The sequence below is a fragment of the Stenella coeruleoalba genome (assembly GCF_951394435.1).
Source record: "Stenella coeruleoalba genome assembly, chromosome: 3".
In the NCBI taxonomy this organism is placed as follows: domain Eukaryota; kingdom Metazoa; phylum Chordata; class Mammalia; order Artiodactyla; family Delphinidae; genus Stenella; species Stenella coeruleoalba.
In genome coordinates this window covers 12,210,931-12,234,060 of record NC_137148.1, presented here as the reverse complement: position 1 = coordinate 12,234,060, position 23,130 = coordinate 12,210,931, and the positions used below count along the sequence as shown (strand labels likewise).

At 47.5% G+C, this 23,130-nt stretch overlaps 1 protein-coding gene across 15 annotated transcripts in view; it reads right to left on the bottom strand.

Annotated features, from left to right (window-relative positions):
- TRIO (trio Rho guanine nucleotide exchange factor) overlaps nt 1-23,130 on the bottom strand; it is a 372,206-nt gene that overhangs the window by 154,015 nt on the left and 195,061 nt on the right. For all 15 annotated transcript variants that reach the window (XM_079917624.1, XM_079917622.1, XM_079917617.1 and 12 more), the window contains 2 exons: nt 14,806-14,928; nt 3,181-3,372 (listed from right to left, as the gene is read on the bottom strand). In XM_079917624.1, coding sequence (XP_079773750.1) covers nt 3,181-3,372; nt 14,806-14,928 — 315 coding nt within the window. The remainder of the gene's footprint in view (nt 1-3,180; nt 3,373-14,805; nt 14,929-23,130) is intronic.

The following is a 23,130-nucleotide window of genomic DNA, read 5'->3' as shown; positions in this document are numbered from 1 at the left end:
AATTAGCATGATTTCCTCCTCTTGGCCCTTCTCTCACATTTAATTTTGTTTAGGAACTCCCTGGGCGGTCCAGTGGTTAGGACTCCGCACTTCCACTCCAAGGGGCTCGGGTTCGATCCCTGGCTGGGGAACGAAGATCCTGCAGCCTGCACAGTCCAGCCAAAAAAATAAAGAAATAATAATAATAAAATACTTTTTTTTTAAAAAAAGGAGTTAATTTGGTTTCAAAACACATAATGAAATTTGTTCTAAATGAAGTTTTCTTTCAATAACAAGTTTCAAAACACAGCAACTGAAGAAACCGTCCCTTCCTGCATAAAACCTACCAAGTATCCTGGTGGGTCTGAGGGCATTTGTGCAGCCCTGAGAAAGGAGAGCGAGGAAGATTCTGGGGCTGGTCAGGAAAAAATAAATCTACCAAGAAAATGGCTGAGGCTAAAAATGGAGTCCAAGCACATGGAGGGGAAGAATCAGACAATATTCCACGCCTGTGTGTGGCCAGCTCCCCTCAAGTCCTGCCTTCCCAGTCACCTGTGCATGTTGGTACCCCGCCTCCAACTGTCACCGAATCCTTCCCTGACCCGGGTCACTTCGGGGTCACATGAGATTAAGAGGAACCAAATCACAGTAAAATACCAGTTTCTCTGCTACCGTGCTGGTCTTCCATATAAAAATGAAAGAATGAATGGACTGACAATTCTCCAGTTGTGAAGGTGAACCACTTAACCTTCAAAGCAGCTTTAAGCTCTCCTCAGTCTACAAACTTCACATATACTGGAAGTTCCTACAGCGTAAGTCGAGAAAACAAAATGTATTTTCACTTTTCCATAAATTTCCAAGACTAGTGACAAAACAGACCCCATAGTTTACTAACTGGAATGCTTCTACTGTAAGATTTTTCCTTAGAAATGCTGCTGCTGTTACAGAAACCAGTGAACCCAAACGTAGCCTCCGGAGAGCAGCTTTCGTAAACGGCTTTCCTTCTAGTTTCCTTTAACACCTGCTTTTGGAGAAGCATAACAAGGTTGAAAAGTCATAAATAATGCTTCATGGAAAGAGCCTCTCTTTGTCCTAACTGCAAGTTAAATCTTCATGAATCCTGCTAAAGAATATTCCTAAGGCCTGTGGCACAGACAAACATCAGGATACAAGCACTGGCTCTCGATCTCCAGACTCCAGGCCTGCCGCCACTGCTGCCCTTCCCCTCTGCTCAGTCTGTGAACGCTGCCCAGCGGCCTGTCCTTCCTCTTGGGCCCCTCCGGGCCCGCGGCGCTCCCTGCGGCCCGAATAAGGAACGCCAGCCCCCATACCCACCCACCGTGCCTCCCTCGGGAAGGTCTGGGCTGCCCAGAGCCCCTCGCCTGCTTTCTGTCTGTCACAGCTTAATGAACAAAGGCACAACCTGCTTTTTCACAGGCATCACCTTCTCTCCCTCTCGGCTAGGGTGTAAAAATGCGTAAGAGGAAGAGGAGGTGGCATACGAGTACTGATGGGAAAGAGAGGGTAACACACAGCTATACCAAAACAGGTGCTGTGACAGGTGTGTGTAAAGAAAGTTGTAGAGTGCAGGGGGAACAGCTGACTCTGCCTGGGGGAGTGAAGGGAAGCAGTACATCACTGCAGGGACCAGATCACGAGGATGAGGTGATTCAGGCTGGTGCTCCAGATACACACAGAATCTCTGATGGTTCAAAAGCAAGGGTGTGACCTAATCAAATTCACATGCCTTGGTGGCAGGGCTGCAGAGCCAGGGAGACTAGTCAGTGGTTGTGGCTTGATTCGAGCTGAGAGGGGAACTGGTGACACATGCACCCGTAATCAGAACTGCCATGGACCGATGTCCACTTAACGTGTCTCCTTGGGAGAAACAGTCTCTTTGTGAACACCGTGAAGTCTTTTTCAGTGGTGGCATTATTAAACCAGGAAAAGAAGCCACTCCTGGCAGTTTTCTATTCTGACAACTGTCCAGGGTCCACAAAGCACCAGCCCCTTTGCAGAAAGGGCTGCTCAGGGTCCCGGCCATTTGCCAAATATGCCCCCTACACTGTCTTCCTGGGCTCACGAAGTTTGAGTTGGAAGTGAAGATGGCTGTCCTGAAGCCAAACATTCAAGTCAAACGAGCAGGCTGGTGGGGGACTGACTGCCCAAGATCCCGGACCCGGTAGTGAAGCTCTTTCCCTTTAAACAATTTCATTGGTTCCTGATCTTGGATGCCTTTACACAAGGCAAGCCAGGCCTGGCCCCTTCCAAGTGTCTCTCAGAGTCTTACTCCTCCCAGATCCTTCTTCCTAGCCTGTTAACTACCGCCTTCATGTACTCAATCTCAAATAACCTAAAAGGGCCCCTCATTTCCAACTTATAAAGAGCTGTCAAGTGAGAATTTTTTTCACCTTAGAAATAAGATGTAGTAAGTCGACATCTTAATTTGTAGTCCTACCGAAAACTTTACTTTTTATTATAAATCCTTCTATCTCAAAAGCGACGTAATAGTTTCTTCAATTGTAACTTTCTATGATTTTCTTTTTTTAAATTTTTACTTTATATTGGACTATGATTTTCATAAGAGTAACATATATGCAAAGTATAATTAATACCAACGTGTTTTCCATTTACCAAATAACACATTACCTCTTATCCTGAGACAAGTTTATCAGAACAGCATACCTATGACAGTAACGTGAATATTATTAAGGCCGTGCTGGCCTTGCTACGTTTAAATTCAACATTATGTAAATTGCACTGCTGCGAGTATCTGAGAGCAGCCGCACAGCCTGATAAAATCAGAAGGCAGCCAGGACTTCAGCCACATGACAGGCTAACAGACAGAAAGGAGGTCCCACAGCTCTGAGCCCAAAAGGCAGGTCGTCTATTTCTGCTACAATGGCTGTGCCCTGCCTCTCGCCAAGGACCCCCTTAGCTCCTGTCTTCCCCGCTCCCCTCCTGGTCCACAGCTCCCAGCCACGCCCTCCCTCACAGGTCTGCTCCCGGCAGATGCCACCCCCTGCAATGGCACGCGTGTGCCCGTGTGGCGAGGACGGCCAGCAAGGAGGCCAGCCCTGCCCCCACCAGCACAAACGGTCACCTCTGGTCCACTTTCTCACATCACGCCCATCCTCATTCCTCCCCGGAGTCCAGAGGCCCTTCCAGACGGGGCTCCGTCTCTGCCTCCGGATGCCTCACCTCTTTCACGTGGGTGTGAAAGGACACCGACATGTCCAGGAGGATCTTCCGCTGCTCAACTCGCCGAACAAAATCTTGTATCCGGTCCTCGAGCTGATGGGCGGCCTGATAGATCTCTTCCGGGTCACATTCCCCAGTCTGAGCCAGCTGTTCTGCTGCTTCTAGTAACTTATCCGCATTGGTGTATGTGTTCTGTGCAAGAGAACATTCAGAGACACAGAAGGTGAATAAAAGACAAACTGGCCAGGCTGGGAGCCATAATACACTGGAACAGAGTCAGCGTGTGATGTTCCTTTCTGTAAATCAAACAGAGAAAAGAGGAGGGGAAGAGATGATTTTAGGAGTTCAGAACATCTCCATGAGCAGCCTTTTCCATTCTCGTTTGAGGCTGTTAAACTCTGAACCTCACGGCAAAGCCCTTCCGTCTGAGGCAGTGATGGGGTATCTGGTAGGCAGCTGCTGGCCGTCTCGTGACTCATAAAGGGCTTTGGGCCTTTTGCTGCCGCGCAGCCAGAAGACAGCGCGTAGCCACAATGCCTACCTCACTTTTCCTCCTGGTTTTATGACAGAGTGCAGAGTTCCAGTTTTGTGTCTTTCAGTATGATATGCCGCTTTAGGATAATTCCCCAAGATCAAGTGAAAAGTTACGTTGCAAACAAACACAAGCTGCTGCCTCTTTTCACATGTTTCTACTTATCAGTAATTCTGTGCTTATCTTTCCTCTACTTCGGGGGATACGTTTTTTAAAGAAAAAGGAAATAATAACTACAATGGCTATAAAGTAGCCAGAGAGCTGAGAGTTGAGTACCAATTGGGTGTCTAAAATACTCTGAAAATTACTGTTTTAATTCTTGATAAGCGAGGCTGCAAATGGCTTCCTCAAATCAACAGGTTTGTTAGAGACCCGACAGTGTTCGAGGGACCTGCTGGCCAGAGGGCTGCCGACGGGGACGGGGAGCAGTCCAGCCGGGTGGGGGACCTCAGTGCAGGAAAGAACAGAATTCAGGCCCCGAGAAGCCCAGAAGAGGCATGCGGCTCCCCGTGAGACACTGGCTGAGCCCTTCGTCCTTCTCCTTCCCCAGCATTTCAGCCCCACAGCCGAGCAGGGTCGGCACCGCATGGGTGAGATGGGGGTGGCTCCAGGTGTGCGAAGGCGCCCCTGTGGGGAGTCCGAGCCTGATGGGGCACAGGGTGCCCCTGCACTGGGAAGCCTCCCAGGTGGAGACTGGTGACCTCCAGGGGTATTAACCTACTAATAAGCCAATGCATCAGGATGATGAGAGGCGGGTTCCTCATTCTGGAGAAGGAGAATACTTGAGTCAACCCTGCAACACTGGACTGGAACTGGAGGATCCACGTAAGTTCACAGTTTTCAAGAGACACGTGTGTAAGTGCGCACGTACCCTCATGTCCCTCCCCCGCCCCCCATCCACCAAGAGGGCCTGGGAACAGCGATGGCCCAGCAGCACTAAGCATGGTAGCACCCAGATCTCCACTTGTAAGCACCATTCTGCTCTGGAGGGAACCAGGGCTCCGTGGAGAAATGGCGGACTCCAGGGTTGGGGTGAGACAAAGTACAAGATGAATCTGCGACATCTTACCGTGCCCCAAAGCAAGGAGAAGCCCAAGAACAATGTGGACAGGAGACAGAAGCCAGCTTGAGGAGGCGCATGCTGGCCAAACGAGGGACAATCTGAGCATCAGAGGGAACAGTGACAGCGATGGAGGATAAGCCGTCCACTCAACCGGAAACCAGGAGTCCCGACCGACACAGAAAGCGAAACTGGAGGATGGATGGCATAGTTATACAATTTCAAAGTACCTCCCCACAAAGTACTTGCTAATTACAAAGGGGGAACGACTCACTTTACAACGGAGACATCTGGCAGATACCACCTTAACCCAGGGATCAAAGTGGACACCACAGGTAACAGGACAGAGTAAACTGTGCAACCCTTGAAGGGACAGAGTTAGGAGGACACGGCAGCACTCCCGGGATACACCTGCCGAAGACGTATAACCAGAGTACAGGCATGAGGAAGCATCAAAAAACCCAGAGTGAGGGGCATTCTCCAAAACAACGGGCCTCAGAGTTTCCAAAATGTCATGTCACAGAAGTTAAGGAAGGACCAAGGAGCGACTCTAGGCTGAAGGACACTAAGATGTGACGACTAAATGTCACAGGTGGCTCTACACTGGATCCGTGAGCTATGAAGGACATGGTGGTCTGAGGGTTAGAAGGTAGCCATGTGTCAGTGTTAATTTCCTGATTTTGATGGCGGTATTACGGCTGTATAGCAGGATGTTGGTAGGAAACACACACTCGAGTCAACGGTTTAGCGTGGCGGGTAGGTTCTTTGTGCTGTATTTCCAACTCTTCTGCAAGTTTAAAAAAATTTTACAACAGAGTAACATTCAGTGTGATAAGTATGAGGTGATCTCAAAAATGACTCTGACACACGCTTAAAGAGCACGCGAGGCCCAAGCGTCAGGGTGGGGTGGGGTGGAGCGGCCCATCCTGGGCAGGCTCTGAGGGGGTACAGTGTCGACAGGGGATTTAAACGTGACAATAAAGACCAGCTGGAGGGCGGTCTGCTCTTCGTCACCAGCATAGGTCAATGGCTCCCTGCTCCAACTGTACCCCTGGCAGGAGCACTTACTGGGCGTGGGTCTAAGGGCCTCCCCCGCACTAAGCTGTCTGATCCTAACCACAGCCCCTTTTACAGGTCAGAAGACTGAGGCCAGGAGGCCAATCTCAAGACTCAGAGGCCAAGGCTGGCAGGTGGTGAAGCGGGACGCACCCAGGCCTGCCTCAGGGGCCTGGGCTTTCAACAGCCCAGTGTATTGTTCAGCTCACCCCTCACAACGGTGGTTCACGCAGCCCTGCTTCAGACGCTGCAGGGCTGACAGTCACCCCCTTCTCCCTGTCCTTCTGGAAAACCATCTTCAGGGGACTTTTCTTTCTTGGTACTATCCAAGTCTCACAAGAATGTTCTGCACTACTAACAAAGGATCCTTCAGAACTCCTAGAAATGATGGGAGAGACGTCAAAGAACCCCGTAAGACTGACCGACATGGCCAGACCCGGAAAATGTCTATGTGCACACTTTACAGAGTCTTTGAAATCATTACGTGGCCTCATCTGAAGAGCACAGTCATTCCCAATCTGACTGCAGAGCCTCAAAGCACAGTTAAAGGGTTTTGTATATATTCACCGTGACCCACCGGGAAGCTAAGCTGTCCTGACTCCTGCGCAGAGCAGACAGCGCACCTGCCCACTTCAAAAGAGCTCTGGAACAACAAAAGCACTTTTCAGAAAAGTCCACTCTCCGTCCTGCGCAACTCTGGCCAGCGGTGACTTTGTGACAAGAAGCCCTTCACGCAGATTATCAAACCACCTGGGAGATTCCGAAGGACAGGACAGAAAGACTGTCACGTCAGTACCTGGGTGTCGCCGTGGTGACCCACAGCCTCAGGCTGGATAGGATCAGCCCTCCTCGTGGCCAGACGGACGAGGGAGGAGTTAAACTAGGAATGAGAATCACAGCGAAGCGGTAACGATGAGGGATAAGGAAGCCATCGACGACGACACAAAAAGAAGCGACGGAAAATGTCGGGGCCACGAGGAGCCTCAGGGGGCCTCACAACCACATGCCGCGTGGATCCGGGATGGGGCCCCGAACAGGAGGAAAAGAAGGAAACCTGAACGAAGTACGGACTTCAGTTCATCAGTATTAGTTATTAATCCTAACAGTCTCGGTTCAATGTTACATTCGTATAATATTATATATTATTAGTATGATATTAGATCAATATTAGCTTATTAATGATAACAAATGTACCGCACTAACGAACGGTGTGAGTTTTGGTAACAGGGGAAACTGGGTGCAGGGTATGAGAATTCTCTGTATCATCTTCACCATTTTTGTGTGTGTGTGTGGTACGCGGGCCTCTCTCACTGTTGCGGCCTCTCCCATTGCGGAGCACAGGCTCCGGACGCGCAGGCTCAGTGGCCATGGCTCACGGGCCCAGCCGCTCCATGGCATGTGGGATCTTCCCGGACCAGGGCACGAACCCGTGTCCCCTGCATCGGCAGGCGGACTCTCAACCGCTGCGCCACCAGGGAAGCCCCACCATTTTTCTGTACATCTAAAAGTTGTCTAAGAAAGTTTATTAAAAAGATATGATGTTTATGTATGTACACACACACAGAGAGCAGATTTTTAAAGAACAGCCTTCACCTAGGGAACGGGTCCTGAGCACTGTCCACAGATTCTGTCACCTAGTCCAGCGGTCCCCAACCTTTGTGGCACCAGGGACCGGTTTCATGGAAGATGCTTTTTCCACAGACGGGGCCGGGCGATGGAGGGAGGATGGTCAGGCGGTCACGCTAGTGATGGGGGCGGCAGAGGAAGCTTCGCTCGCCTGCCCTCCACTCACCTCCCGTTCCTAACAGGCCGCAGACCGGTACCGCTTGCGGACCCCTGACCTAGTTCTTCCCTCCGGGGAGGCTGGCCTCTGGCCCCTCAGCGCAGCCCCTGGGCACAGAGAAAGCTCTCCTCACGATGGGCAGCTACCAGCCTCAAGGTTCCTGCTGGGCAGGTTCTGCATACACGTTGCCCCCAGAGGCCTCCGCTCATCAGAGGCCGCACAGTGAGGTGACATTCCTGGGGACGGTGGCTTTATGGGGATCCACGCTTCCCTGCGGGGCCTCCCAGGACCGTGCTCTGCAGCTCTGAGCAGAGGCACGACGGGGCCTCGGTGCTGGACGGAGCAGACAGCGTAGCACGCTGTACGCTGCACGTACACACCTGTTAAGAGCCGAGTCCTGTTCTCGCACCTATTGTCACTACAGCCGTGAAGCCGCTTCCCTCTCGAGTTTAGTAAGTGGATTTGCAGGTGACAGAGCCTCCCAACACATGCCAATTCTGAAGGCTTTCCGCCTCTTGGCCAGCAGGTAAAGACAGTTACAACAATCAACGTCCCAAAGGAAGAAGTGCATTGCTGAATGATCTGGGACACGAAACAGCACTCATTTCGTCTCACCTCTCATTTTACGCTTGAAGACCCTGAGCCAGTAGGAAGGTCTCCGTGGCTCTCCCTCGGCACAGCAGTAGGTGCTGCTGGAGCTAGGGTTAGCCCGCGGCCTGTCTGAAACCCAAGGCCAAGGCCTCCCTGTGCACAGAACCTACCCTGGATCCTTTGGTCATGGAAGAAATGGATCTCCGTGTGTTCATAAACATACGGATGAGAAACACTAGCTTTGGAGCACTTGCTCTGTGCCCCGAAGCAGCCTTGTGACAAGGACATGATTTCACTTCGACTTTATAAGCCAGAACACGGAGACAAAGAGGTGCAAAAACTCAGCCAGCAGTCAGGAGAGCTGGGACTGTCCCCAGAACAAAGGCCTCGGCCAGCGGTCCTCTCAGAAGGGAAGGCTGAGTCACTCAATCTTAGACTTACAGCAGGGAGGAGGCGTCAAGTAAAGGAGGCTGTTTTTGGGTCTAAAGAGACTGGAGTCCCCTCTTCCACCCACTGCCCTGTCCCCAGGGCATCTCCCCCGGGGCCCAGTTCCTGGTCCATGGGGTGGGGTACCAATCCCTGCAGCGAGGACTGAAGGAGATATACTGTAGGGCCAGGCCGGGGTGCGCCCAAAGAGTTTCCTTTTTTCTTGAGAAATAAATTAAAATTGCACAATGTCCTAGGTCTCAAGAAACAGAAGAGCCTTTCAAAGGAGGATCAGACCTTCTCTCCCTACCACCCACAGCAGCTACAGCCTGGGTCTTACGCCAGATGGCCAGAGGCTATATTTAGAAACTGGTTAAAAAAAAAAAAAAAGATGGGTTTTCTTGATCTTAGGAAAGGAGGAAAACACAAGCATGTCACGCCTGAATTTCGGGTGTGCCGAAAGCGCCCACATGCTGTGCTCAGAGCATCCTCCCTGCGAAAGATGAATGAGCTCAGGAGAGACCCCGGGGGTTAGAGAATTGGCCTGATTAGCTTCTGAAAATCCAGAATGAATGGTTAAGGGCTCCTGCTTTCCCGAATGCCACACTTCTTTATCCTGGAAGACACGTTAATTATATCGCACACAAAAAAAGTTACTGACAGAAATGGTTTCCTGGAGAACAACTTTGAGATGTTTATATCTTTGGAAGGTGATTTGAATCCCAGGGGACAAGCGGACATGAGAGAAGGCACCTACGGGAAGATGCTATGCCAGAGATGTATTGACTCCTATTAGAGACATGTTCTGTGCTCTCAAAACCAGCTTCTTCCTCGAACCAGAATTTTCTCAGCTTTCCTGGCTGCTGTACTCATAGCTTTTTAAATCTAAAAAGGGACGTTAAACTTGGACAATTATTTAGAAGGTAGAAGAGCAGGTGACTGTCAGAGCACCTTCCTTTCCCAGTCATTTGCAAAAAGCCTCACGTGGAAAGCATTGTTCATTTCTTTTTTAAAGCTCCTGCGTGAACGTGCAACGTGGCTGCATCTGCCGCGCTCTAGAAATTCATCAGCGTGGCGTCACTGGATAGGATCTATCTACTCAACAATCTGTATGACATACAGAAGGAATGATCTTCAGATTAGTCACGAGGGGGTTCTCGGGTCTGCCGAACCGTGTGCAGAAATGGTCCAACGCTTCCTGATGTGGCTCTAGCAGTGTCTGAAACAGCTGAGACCAGGGGCCTCGCAGCGAAGTCGAGGGCCTGCAGAAGTCACACCGGCTGCGCAGCTCGCTGCCGCCAAGGACACAAGAGGCTCTTTTCGGGTTCCCCCTTCTCAGAACACTAGAACCGTTCTACACAATAATCTATGTTTAGTAGGTTTTAAATGAATTCAACCAGAAGACTTTTGACACTTCGTTTCTGAATCTCTGTCATGTTACTTTACCATGTCATGTTTTGAAGAAGCTGACTTTAAGAAAAATTCATTAAATAAACTGCTAATTCAATATCTTGAAACTAAAGATTGTCTAGAGACAATTTAGAATTCATTTTACAAAGGACCCTTCAAAACACAACCCCAAGACACACACTAACTCACCTTAAACTTAACTATGAAAAAGAAATTTCTTTTCCCTAAACCCAAAATGTGTTTTACCTTTGTGAGTACGTTTCAGAAAATGAGAAAAGGCTCTTTATTAAGCACTAAAGATGCCTCTCTGTTCCTGTTTTTAAGGTGCCTCCAAAGGCCATTCTGTCCAAAACATACATACATCTAAAGCATGACCGTAGACCTCCCTCTGCCGTAGGACTTGTATTATACTTTGTTTTGACAGAAAGCTATCGAAGACGGGAGGGTAGAGAAGGAAAGGTGGGGAAGGCATTCCCTCCAGTGGCCTCGCCCCCTGCCTGAGAGCAAGACTGACGTCGTCTTCTCTGGGAAGAAGCAGACAGCTTTCCATGAGTGAAGCTACAAACACAGAGTGTAATCTGGCTCGATACCCAGGCCGCTGTCTGTCTAGCCCGAATCCGCTGCACGTGGTCTTAATAAAGCCCGGCTCCTTGTGCAGCCACTTCACACGACAGACCTCTCCTGGCTTAAAACGCTACCCTCCTCCCTCTTACGCCCCTCAAAGAATCTTTATTAAACAAGCTGGGGGGGGGGCTAGAGAGAGAAGCCCACTCTATTTCTTCAGGTCTACAGCCCCCTCCCAGCTTACTACGTTTAATCTGTTCTTATCATAGAGGGGTCCAGGGTGGCCCCCCGGTGTTTCAGAACGAGCCTGAAGTGGGTCCGTGATGCGCAGTTTCTGCAGGTACACGGGCAGCGAGCACCGGGCTCCAGAACCCCATCAGGGACCACTCGGGCCCTGTCACACGACACACGCTGAGCTGGACGCGTGTCTGCGGACAGAAAGGATCAGAGCCTTTCACACCCTGAGGCAAGTGGAGGGGATTTATCATACAGGAGGGGCTGGTCCCCGTTCACAGCCAACCAAGACAGACTGCTGAATGCCCACTCTGGGCAACGACAGGTCCCTGTGTGCCTCCTGGCTGCAGTTTTATCAGCCAGGGACGCAGAAACCGGAAGGCCGGTGCCGGGGCGATGGAGGTAAAGTGCGCAACACTCCCTCTGAACCAGCGGTATCTAAAACATGCACCAGCATCAAGCGACATTCTCCAAGTGACGGGAGGGCCTATAAACATTTCATGCCAGAAGGAAAAGAACGAAGAGAAGGAGAAGCTGGAGATGCTGGGCCAAGAGGCCAGAAGTGAGGGGCCAGGTCCCAGCAGGGGGTGGAAATGAGTGCACGGCCAGGTCCAGGGCAGAGCGCTCAGAGCCTGCCCCCCGGCGGGTTTGCAAAGGAGAGAGGCCCGCGGAGAGGGGAGGCTGGGTGTCTGTGCGTGGCTCCCCAGGCCCCGGCAGAATGAACCCCTGGCACACGACTGGTGATTATATGAAGACCAGAGGGAGGGAAACCGGGTGCAGAAGTTTGCAAAGTGAGCAAAAGGTGTTTACGTTTAAGGTTTTTGTTTTTTCATGCACAGTTCAGACTTGGGCTTAAGGACTCTCAATTTAAGGAAAAGAGGGTCAGGTACCCCTTAGAGTCCCAGGGTCAAAATGCCAAAGATGATAAGAAAGCAGTGAGACCCGGCCGGGGAGCGGCGGAAGCTGACAGGCCCCTGCCTTTCTCTGAAGCAGGGGTAAAGGCAGTCCTCCCTCCGCTCTGGGGCTCGCCCTAGAAACCTCAAGACGCAAACGTGCCCGACAAAGAAAGTGTTTCCCTCTTGCTGCCCCCTGAGCCCCTGTGTTGACGGCTTTGATTGTCATCTTAGATCTGAAGAAGTAAGATTACCATGAAAAGATAGGGCGAGGGTCGCCACAGAAGGCACCACAGGAGTTAGAGGGAGGGGTCAACAGGTGCTGGACGCACACGAGGACACTCGGCGGGCCAGCGCCTTCACACTGGAACCGAGCCCACAGTCACGGGCGACCTTGCTACTTGGGGCAGGAGCCTGCTCTGGGTTTGGCTGTTTGCAGTCCCACCTCTTAGATTCTTTGGCGCCTGAAGTCTTTGCTCAGAGGATCCAAATCTCACATCCATCCTCAAACCACAAGGCTACAGAGCAGTAGCTTATCTTATGGAAAAACCAAGGAGAGATGGAACACATTTTCCACATTTCTTCTGCTACGAGAGGAAGGCAAAATATTTGCCAGCAACCGTAAGTAGGGATATCACACGTAATGCAGAAAAGAGAAATCCAGAGACCCATCCTGGTGCGGCAAGGCCGCTGAACACGGAGCCTCTTCCATCCCGCTTCTAAGATCAAGAATGCACGAGGCTAGGTGTCACTTTAACTTTACATACAGAGACGTTTACAGTGTAAAGGCAGTAACTTTTTTTTTTTTTTTTTTTTTTTTTGCGGTTCGCGGGCCTCTCACTGTTGTGGCCTCTCCCGTTGCGGAGCACAGGCTCTGGACGCGCAGGCTCAGTGGCCACGGCTCACGGGCCCAGCCACTCCGCGGCATGTGGGATCTTCCCGGACCGGGACACGAACCCGCGTCCCCTGCATCGGCAGGCGGACTCTCAAGCACTGAGCCACCAGGGAAGCCCTAAAGGAGGTAACTTTTTAAAGGCATTTTCCCTGAACAGGACTGGAGTGCAGTTTGCTTTCTTATCTCATGACTCTATCTCACATCAGTTTCCTGAACCCTCTGTCATGTAAAACCCATGGACGCACCCACTCCTGCTTATTTTGGCGTTACAGATTTTGAGACTAAATCGTTAGATGCATGTTGACACTCCCCCTTTTATAACTGAAGGCTCTCTTTATTTCTAATGACGTTTGTATGCTTTCACATCTATTTGCTTAACACCAATACTCCTATACCAGTTTTCATTGGCTTAATATTTGCCTGGTGGATCTTCTTCTAACACTTTACATACTTTCAAAATTCCTGGGTATTTATGTTTTAGGTTTGCCCTTTGAAAACAATACACAGTATGATTTTTAAAGAACTATTCAATCAGAGAATCTTTCTTTTAACAAGTATAATCTATTTTGCATTGACTTTAATTACTGCTATTTGGGGACAAATTGCTACATCTTATTTTGTGATTTCCGACATGATTTTTGTTGTTCTCCTTTCTTTTGCTTCCACTAGACCCATTTTCCTGAGTTTTTACTTATCTGGTTTTCTGTACTTCTTTTCTCTTTATACTTATGGGAAGCGGTGTTTTCTATCCCTGCATTTAGTAGTCATTCAAAAACGCTCACACGCACCCCTGTCTTTACAAATCTAAGATAAGCAACACCTCCTGCCAACCTCCTCAGGACACCTCTCCACCTCCTGTGTTCAAGTGCTCCGGGGCTTTGCTCCGCCTTGTTTTTAACTACCCCCCAATTCTACCGTCTTGTGTCTAAATGGTCAATCCTTTGATTTGCAAACATATTTACCAATTTCTGTGTTCATTATTGACCTCAAGCCTTTCTTCTCATATTTCCTTTTTATTCATTAAATTAACTCGTTCAACAAATACTGCTGGACGCTTAGCGGCACCACGCCAGCCTTGTTCTAGGCGCTAGTGACAGAGAAGTGAACAACACAAAATCCCTGCACTCGTGGAGTTTAAATTACAGCGGGTGCTTCCATTTCTCTGACTAAACTACACACCTCAGTTCTCCTGTAAGTAAGTGAATGGTAAACTCTCTTGGTCTTGGTCTATATTTTATTCTCACTGTTGAATGATAGCTCCACTGGGTGTGGAATTCCAGGTTCAGAGTTCCTTTCCCTCAGGTCTCCATCCCACTGTCTTCCAGAATCTGCAGTTACTGGTGAGAAGTCAGCTAAGAGTCATCTCACGGTTGTGATTGTGTTATTTCTCTCTCCTTGCTGAGACTCTGCCTTTGGTGTTCCTCCGTTTTACCATAATGTGTCTCAGTTTGGATTCATCCTACAATTTCTTTTTAAAACAACTTCTACCCTAGCTCCTACAGCTTCCACATATATATCATGGCATGGTACTCTCTCCCTCCTTCACTCCTCTTTCTTTCAAAACACAAAACTAAATGAAAGGCACATTTACCAACGTGGGAAAGACCTGGGCGAGATGCCATACATGTCACTATCACACACACCTTACTTCCTCTCCAGCAGCCCGCACTGTGCCTACTTTTCAGGTAAAAAAGTTAAGCTCAGAAAGGTTAAGAGACTTTTCCAAAGCCACACAGCTGGTGAGCACTACAGCCAACATTCCAACTCCACAAATCTCATGCTCTCATGCCCTGCCTCCTGTTTCTGAAGCACATGACTTTAAAAGAAATAGAAAAGGGAAAAGAAATGCTGGCCCATCATTACAGAAATTCAAGGACTGTTATTCCCTGATTATGAACTGGAATTTTACAAACTCGTCAACAGACACTTGTACCATAAATATGGCAAAAATATCCAAGACATTTGTCTGCTTCAAGAACTCCGCATTTATGAAAGGGTCAACCGTCTAAATCATCTTCCGGCCGGGCCATGACAGCTTCATCTGAAATCTGAGCATTCTCTCTGAATCACCTTCAAACCTACGTCATTAAAGCTAAGTCAACAGAGGTGGGGTTAAAACTGTAATTCAAAACCAACCACACAGGTATTTATGGAAGAAAATAGTAAAAGCCATTGTTTTACCTGTGCTACTTCTTCAAAATCTTCATGGCGTTTCTGCAAAGCTCTGGCCCGATGGAGAGATTTCCCCACACCTGTATGTTTGCTCAGAAATGCTTCTCCATGGTTCTCAATCCAGTCCAGCACCTACAATGAAATACAGATATACATGCCATAAAAACCATGCCTGCCTCCATCAGTTTTAGGGCTATCCATTAACGATACAGTCTCTTATCTAAACTCTCTAAGAAACAAGAAACAAGGGAGGAAAAAAATTGGGAGCAACCGGACAGTAATCTAACACGTTGAGAATTACATCTTCTGTCAGCTTTCCCACCACGATTTTAATCAGCTCTTACTTTAATAGTGCATGTCTGTCTATGTATAAATATTACATGCAATAATGATTAAATTAAATCTCACCTCAGTTTACGCATGACTGAGCCAACAAAACTGCCTGGGTTTTGTGTGAGATAGTGGTAGTCAAGTCACAGAGGAGCAATTTAACTTAACATTTTTATAAGGCTCAAAGCTTCACAACTCAGACAATTGAAGTTTAACTACAGAGTTCATGTTTTTCTGTCTCTTCTAAAAGACTTGAAACATGTAAGTAAAACCCAGGAAAACAAAACAGCTAAATGCCTCTGTCCTGGTCTTCGAGGATAATTTATTCTATAAACTAAGCTGGTTGTGAAAGCTAAACATCCCATGAACTTAAAGACATAAGAGTTCTTGCTAGCTGAAATCCACCACGCTAAAGAAAAAGAGTAAAAGTAAAGCAGGGCAACCCAACGTTTTTAAGTCACAGCTGGGGCTGAGTAGTTCACTGGCTACTGCACTTGAGAAGTTGCAAAACGCCAACATCATCACACAACATATTTAAGACAACATCAAATACACATTCGTCTCCTTCTGATGGAGAGGAGATAACCAGCCAAAAACGAAGTCAGTGACGTCTTTAGCCAGAAACTTTCCTTAAAAGATATTTGAATATCTGAAGACATTTGTTCATGTGTTGCAAAGTACTGAAGGCCACCTCGGATTCTGCAATTAGTAGCCATGGTAACTAAGGATGCAGATCAAAACAATCTTGGACTAAAGACCTGCCTGGAGTCGCACAGCTAGGACTGTGGTCTAGAGGGCAACCTGGAAGGGGCCCAGTCACAGCCCTCCACTAACTGCAAAATTAAGGGGGCCTTAGGGTGGGGAATGCAATGCACAGCTTGGGGAAGACAGTGGATAATACTGCAATAACTGTGTGTGGACAGCTGGGCACTAAATTTACCCGGTGATTGTTTCACAATGTATGCAAATGCCAAGTCACTACAGAGTACACCTGACACTAACCTAACACTGCATGCCAGCTATATTTCAGTTAAAGTAAATAAATAAAAGGGGCGTTAATTTGAGGTTCATTGCTACAAAAGTGATCCCTTGCCCTTTGTTACCTCCACCACTGAGAGATCAGTTGTGCTGACAGACATCTAGATAAAAAGAGGCAGCTGCTAAAGGCCTGTCCAGGGACAGCCGGACTCGTCCTCTTCTGCTCCACACCAGTCACCTTCCGGTCTGACTGATGGTCCTTTCTGCATAGGGCTTAGCAAAGTCAGTAATGCGTGTAAATAAAATGGCTCATGAACCTGAATAAATCCCCGGTGGTCCTCTGTAAAGAGCCTTGTAGAATGAGCAGGTGTGTGTGGGTGTGTGTGTGTGTGTGTGTGTGTGTGTGTGTGTGTGTGTGTGTGTGTGTGTGTGTGTGTGTGTGTGTGTGTGTGTGTGTGTGTGTGTGTGTACGCGCGTGTACGTGCGTGTGGGAGGACAGGGTGGCGTACGGAGGTCAAGCCTCGCAGCGCAGCGGCTGCTCAGGCTACAGGTACACGCTTACCCTATTACCATAGTTTATTTCTGAACCTCTGTCAACACCACGCTCTGCCAGTCACCCGGGGTCACCCGGGGTCACACTATCAAAGTGATTCCTACTGTGGATCCATTTGTCTTCTGTCTGTCCACCTCCCAGCCCTTCTGAAAAGCTCCCTCTTTACCTTTCATGTCTAGCCCTCTGCCCCACAGACACGGGGTAGCCCTTCTGAGCCGCAGCTTCTCGCCTGCTCAGTGGGGATAACAGTGGGGGCCTGTGAGCTGTCAAGCACCTTAATATCCTGGCGTGGCAGGTACAGAGCACACAAGCCATCCCCACCCACAAACTGTCACCAGAGACAGCTTCCATCTAATGTCAAGCTCTTTGGTAGCACAGGCTATGAATATTCCATTGCTTTTTAACCAGTGCACTTAGTATATTATTTTTCTTTCTTCAGATTAAAAAGAGAGAGAGAGAGACCTTCAGTATCACCATTAGTAGGTAATACCACATTCACCACCTGATATCAAGCTGCTGTTTATATGACAGTCTCTTACTACGTATTACAGAACACAGGTCCTGTCTCCCTCGTAAAGAAATACCCAATGATAATTTCAAGATGTCTCAACTTCAAAGAACAGATACAGTTAATGGAATGTGCCTTTCGATATGAGGCCAGCACCAGGCAGAAGACTAGGATCAAGTATATTAAGCTTGAAAAGAGTTGAGAGGTACGTAAGTACATCTATGCCACTGTCCACTTCCCTATCAGATCTGCATGAAAGACTAGGAGACTCTTTTTTTAAACTACAGCTATAGTATCTGCTGTATACTCCCCAACATAGTGTAAAAAGAAAAATCGAGGTTTGGTAAACAGCAAACCTGATGAGCACTGATGACTCAATACAGACTTGAAGTAAGGGCACAATTTCAAAAAGTAAAAGACAAACACTATTTGGTAGAAAGAGCTGGAGGGAGCAAAACACAGTCGTTTTTAAAAAATAAGAATTTGTTTTTTCAAGCCCAAGAAAAGTTGCTTCAGAAAGCATAAATTGGAAATAAAAGCTATTATGAACCAATCACTCAGGGTTACAATTTTTCTTTTATTAGTGGTTCCTTTTCACAGAATTATAAATACCAAGTGAAATTATATTTCCAACAAACATGAAAGTAATTCAAAGAAGACTACAAATTCCAAGCACTTCTTAAAAACAGTCACAGACAATTGTGAAATCTAGCTCATACTCAAAACCAAACTTCCCCAGGAGGCTTTTGCTTCTCATTAAGTCTGAGAATGTTTCCCAGATCGCCAAGGAATCCTGAATGAACGTACCTGCCCAAGGAGCATTTGAAAGACAAGCTTGTGGAATCTTTCCATTTAAAACATAAAAGTATTTGCAAGCCAGGGGCTCCATCACGCTAGTCCAGCCGGCCCCCTCCCTGACTCAGCCATGGTGGCAGCTGTCCTCTCCCTGCCTTGTGACCTTCACCTGAACAACAACTTGCTCTCTGCAGCCGGCTCGAGGAAAAAGGGCAAAAGCCAGTCCTTCCCAGGGCACCTGGTTCACAGGCAGAAGAGCAAGGCTGGGAGGCCGACAGCGCCCCCTCCTTGTTCGCGGAATGTGGGGCAAGCTCGTTCCTCTGTACAGTGTCTTCTAACAGGCACCATGATAGCCCCAAGGTCAAGATCGCTCCAAAGTGAGCCGCCAAGACTTAAAACACAGATAATCCTTCTCAGCATCTAAGTCAAAATGTCAGCTGTGCAGAAAATCTCAGATTGCTTAGCTCCCTGCTTGTAATGTAATTATAAGATTGAACGTGACGACGGCAGTATGATAATGCTCATCTTTTAACGAATAATTGCGCTGCTGTCTGAGCACCTGCTACTGAAGCCGGCCCTGACGTACACTACACCACCAGTCCTCACGGAGAGCTGGATGGGGGTACATCGTGACTCTGTTTCATACATGAAGACGCAGGACCAACGGCTACCAAGTGGAAGAGCCAGTCTGTGGACCTGGACCCAGGAAGCAGGGTCCATTCTCTTAACCTCTAGTCTCCACTGCCTCTTCAAGTCAGCAGAGCTGGCACACAGGTGGCAAACTGAGGAAGGAAAGAGCTGCTTTGCTTCAGAACAGTTCAGGCTATTGGGTAAGTGACACTATTATAATAGAGAGCAAAACGGGGGGAGGTGAACCAGCAAACAACACCACGCCTGGACCACACGTCTCGGGAACTGGCCACTGTTGCCTTTTCTACCCTCACTCACGTGGCCGAGTCTGGCCATCCCGTACAACCTCTAAAGTAATTTTCTGCCCTACTACCTAATATTCACTATGTTTTGTGGATTAATATTTCTAAGTAATTACTACTTAAGAACTTACAACTAAATACTAAACCCTTGTCAGAGAGGAGACATTCTCAAGGGCCTATGTGTCAACAACATGCAATATAAAGACCAATGTAATGACATTTTCCCTTGAAAATGCAGAGGTGTTTATTTCAAATACTTACTAGAACAGCCTTCTATCATCACCATGTACCATGTCATTGTCTCTGGCATCATCTATTGAGAGATTATTCTGTGCTGTGCTTGGGAGGGCAATACAGGTCCATAACCCCTTATCCACAAAAAGCTAAAAACAGCTCTGAAATTCCAAATATTTTTTCAAAACTTGGTCAGAAAAAATCATTGGCGATAAGACCTGACCTGAGGCTACTAATAGTCTTTATTGATCCCTTTGGTGTGGGTCCTTGAACATATGGCTGCAGAAATCCCCATGTGCTTGATGATGGGGGGCTGCCCAGACCTCACCAGAGCGTGTATCACAGTGTATACACACTGTTCTCTTTCTCAACTCTGAGAGATTCTTAATTCCAAAACATATGTGTCCCAAGGGCTGCAGAGAAGACAGTAGACTTGTATTATTATCTCTATTAAGCAAGACCTGGATGCTCAGGAAAGTTAAGAGCCCGGGAAAGAACACCTCGTGAAAAAGAGAAACAAACCCAGGACTTCAAGAATCCGAACATAGGCTCCTACCCCTCGTTATATTGTGTTACTTTATGAAATGTAAATACTATATGAAAACCTTTAAAGTATTTCTAACGTTAGAGTTCCAGCGCTAAGATTTACTGTTTGTAAAAACTAGACCAGACCTCTGACATAAAACCACCAGGAGCACATTAAGCTTATCTATTTTTACTGGGAACTTTGGATGCAAACGGTATTCAGGGAAAACATACAAACATCTGTCAATTTTAGCTACTGTTTTAAAGAGACAAGGCCTAGGGAATCAGTGTTTTCTGTCACAATAATGAGAGTTCCCTCTAAGTCAGGGGGCCTCCACCCTGTTAAGACCCCGGCCGCACAGCAGCAGGTGAGCGACGGGCAAGCGAGCGAAGCTTCAACTGCTGCCCCCATCGCTCGCATCACCGCCTGACCACCCCCACCCACTCCAGCCCGTGGAAGGAGACTGTCTTCCACGAAACCGGTCCCTGGTACCAAAAAAGGTTGGGGACGGCTGCTCTAAGTCACATTTTAAGCACACAAAAATGAAACAATTAACTCTGCCGATTCTATATTCAGTTTTAAAAACTACGGTTACATGAAACAAATACAAACCAATGGTAATTCTAAAATATTCTGAATTTGTTTTTTAATATAAAATCAGATTTTCTAGGGGCAAAATATGAACTTCCTCCCATCCCTACTCTAGATTCCCTGTAAAACCAAAACTAACCCAGTTTCACTTACTTTAGTTACTTCCTTGTTCAACAGGCTGGCTGTTATTTAAATCATCAGGATACCAATCTAGAAATAGACATACTATGCTTCTAGTTCTGCTTTTAAATAAGTGCTCCTGACAGAAGCATTTAGATAAGAGCTTTCTTTCTTTTTTTTTTTTTTGCGGTACGCAGGCCTCTCACTGTTGTGGCCTCTCCCGTTGCGGAGCACAAGCTCCGGATACGCAGGCTCAGCGGCCATGGCCCACGGGCCCAGCCGCTCCGCGGCATGTGGGATCCTCCCGGACCGGGGCACGAACCCGTGTCCCCTGCATCGGCAGGCGGACTCCCACCCACTGAGCCACCAGGGAAGCCCTAGATAAGAGCTTTCTTGATGATCAAATCAATGCTATTTTAGTGATTATAACAAAGGATGACCGAACAACTAAGTCACATCATTTGAAATTTGCTAAACTCAAATGGGGGACCAAAAAGGAGGCCTGCTCTTCAATAACATTTCTTAAAGGCCAGTGTTTCAGCCACTGCTGCAAGGAGGACGGACGTCCAGTATTACGCTGTTAATGACACTTAATCACGAAGTTAAGAATCAGAAGTGAGGGAACCCACACACCCCTGCCATCTGAGCCTGCCTGGTACCTTCTTCCCTAACGCTCACAGCGTACTTTACTCCTGAAGCCGGCCTCCCAGTCACGCTCTTCCCTTTCCCATCAGCTGCTCAGAGAAGAACACGAAGCTGTGAGCTGGGAACAGCTGGGCTCGGGACCGCTGGGGGCTGGGAGTCAGTGCCCTCTCTCCCTTGCGGCCTCTGTTTCCCCTCATCCACTCCTAAGGTGAATGCAAACAGTGAGCGAGAAAGTAAAATGTGAAGAAATGTTAAAAGTCTCCTTCAGCAGCTATTTTCCTTTGCAGTGATGGGCAACTGCAGCTTCTATGAAAGCCCCTTCCCAGAGCCTGAGAAGCTCCACTTAAATATTCCTTCTTAAGTAAGATGTCAATTTGATTCTTTGATTAGCTCAGAGTGAAGCATCCTCCCCAGGTCAAGAGCAGTGAAGCAGTTAAAAACCCACTAGGCTTCCTGCAGCTTCGGCCAAGATGCTCGACTTTTTTGAGTCTGGGGTTTTTTAACCTGGAAAATGAGGGGCCTGGTCTGACGTGATCACAAGGGCCTCTGGGTCTAAATTCTGTAAAGTGCGTGGCATAATATTTACAGTGAAATGAAACAGACACAAAATTCCACATGCATCTGTGGGCTCTTGAGGACTGAGTGAAGAAAGAGTAACGTTCTAGGTCCAGCATTCACCGCTGCCTGACAGTAACGACTATCTCCACCCACACATTTCTTTACTTCTCTCCAGGGGAGCCAAGAACTCTCCATTTCTTCAATCATTGTATTTCAAAATTAGAATTAAGTTTGTTCTAAAAATATAATCACTCTTTTTTTTAAATTTATTTTATTTATTTGTTTTTGGCTGCATTGGGTCTTCGTTGCTGTGCGCGGGCTCTCTCTAGTTGCGGCGAGCAGTGGCTTCTCTTGTTGCGGAGCACGGGCTCTAGGCGCGCAGGCTTCAGGAGTTGTGGCTCGCGGGCTTAGGTGCTCAGCGGCATGTGAGACTCTTCCCAGACCAGGGCTCACACCCTGTCCCCTGTATTGGCAGGCGGATTCTTAACCACTGCGCCACCAGGGAAGCCCCAACTCTTTTTTTAACTTTTTATTTTATATTGGACTATAGTTGATTAACAATGTTGTGACAGTTTCAGGTGTCCAACAAAGTGATTCAGTTATAGATATACATGTCTCTATTCTTTTTCAAATTCTTCTCCCATTTAGGTTGGTACATAATATTGAGCAGAGTTCCATGTGCTATACAGCAGGTCCTTGTTGGTTATCCATTTTAAATGCAGTAGTGTGTACATGTCAATCCCAAAGCCCCTATCTCCTCCCCCACCCCCATAACCAGAAGTTCCTTCTCTAAGTCTGTGAGTCTGTTTCTGTTTTGTAAGTTCATTTGTATCATTTCTTTTCAGATTCCACATATAAGCAATAGATATTCTTTCTCTAACTTCCTTCACTCAGTATGATAATCTGTAGGTCCATCCATGTTACTCCAAATGGCATTATTTCATTCTTTTTAATGGCTGAGTAATATTCCATTGCATTATGTACCACACCTTCTACTTACTCATAATACTGAAATTTTTTTTAAAAATGGTTTCTAGAACATTTCAAAGTACACTAAGCCTAATGCTCACTTGGAAAAAGATGCTATTTAAGAAAACCTCAGTCAAATTACACACAGCAAACATATGATACAGGACACCAAATGCCCTGCATTGCAGGAACTACTTCTGCTTAACTCCCATGAGAGCACAGGAAAGGCCAGGAGCGCGTGCTCCACACGCACTTTCTTGTGTGGAAGGGAGCCTGGGCGAAATCAGGGAAGAAGGGCTCAGAAAGAGGCTGGCAGGCTTCTAAACTTTTACATCATCCATCCATCCATCCATCTATACATCTTCTAAAAAAAATTTAAATCACTTCTCCTGGTATTACCGTAGTTTTAATTACATAAGTACATTAAATTTCTTAAGGAAAAAAAAGAACCTTAGGATGGGAGGGAAGGAGGGAGGGAGGGAGGAAAGGAGGTAAGTAGGTTACTATTCATATAGTCTCACCTTGGATACTCCCATCACACCCCAATCAAACCATCACTCTACCAACATGGGCTAATACCTTTAGCAATTCTCTA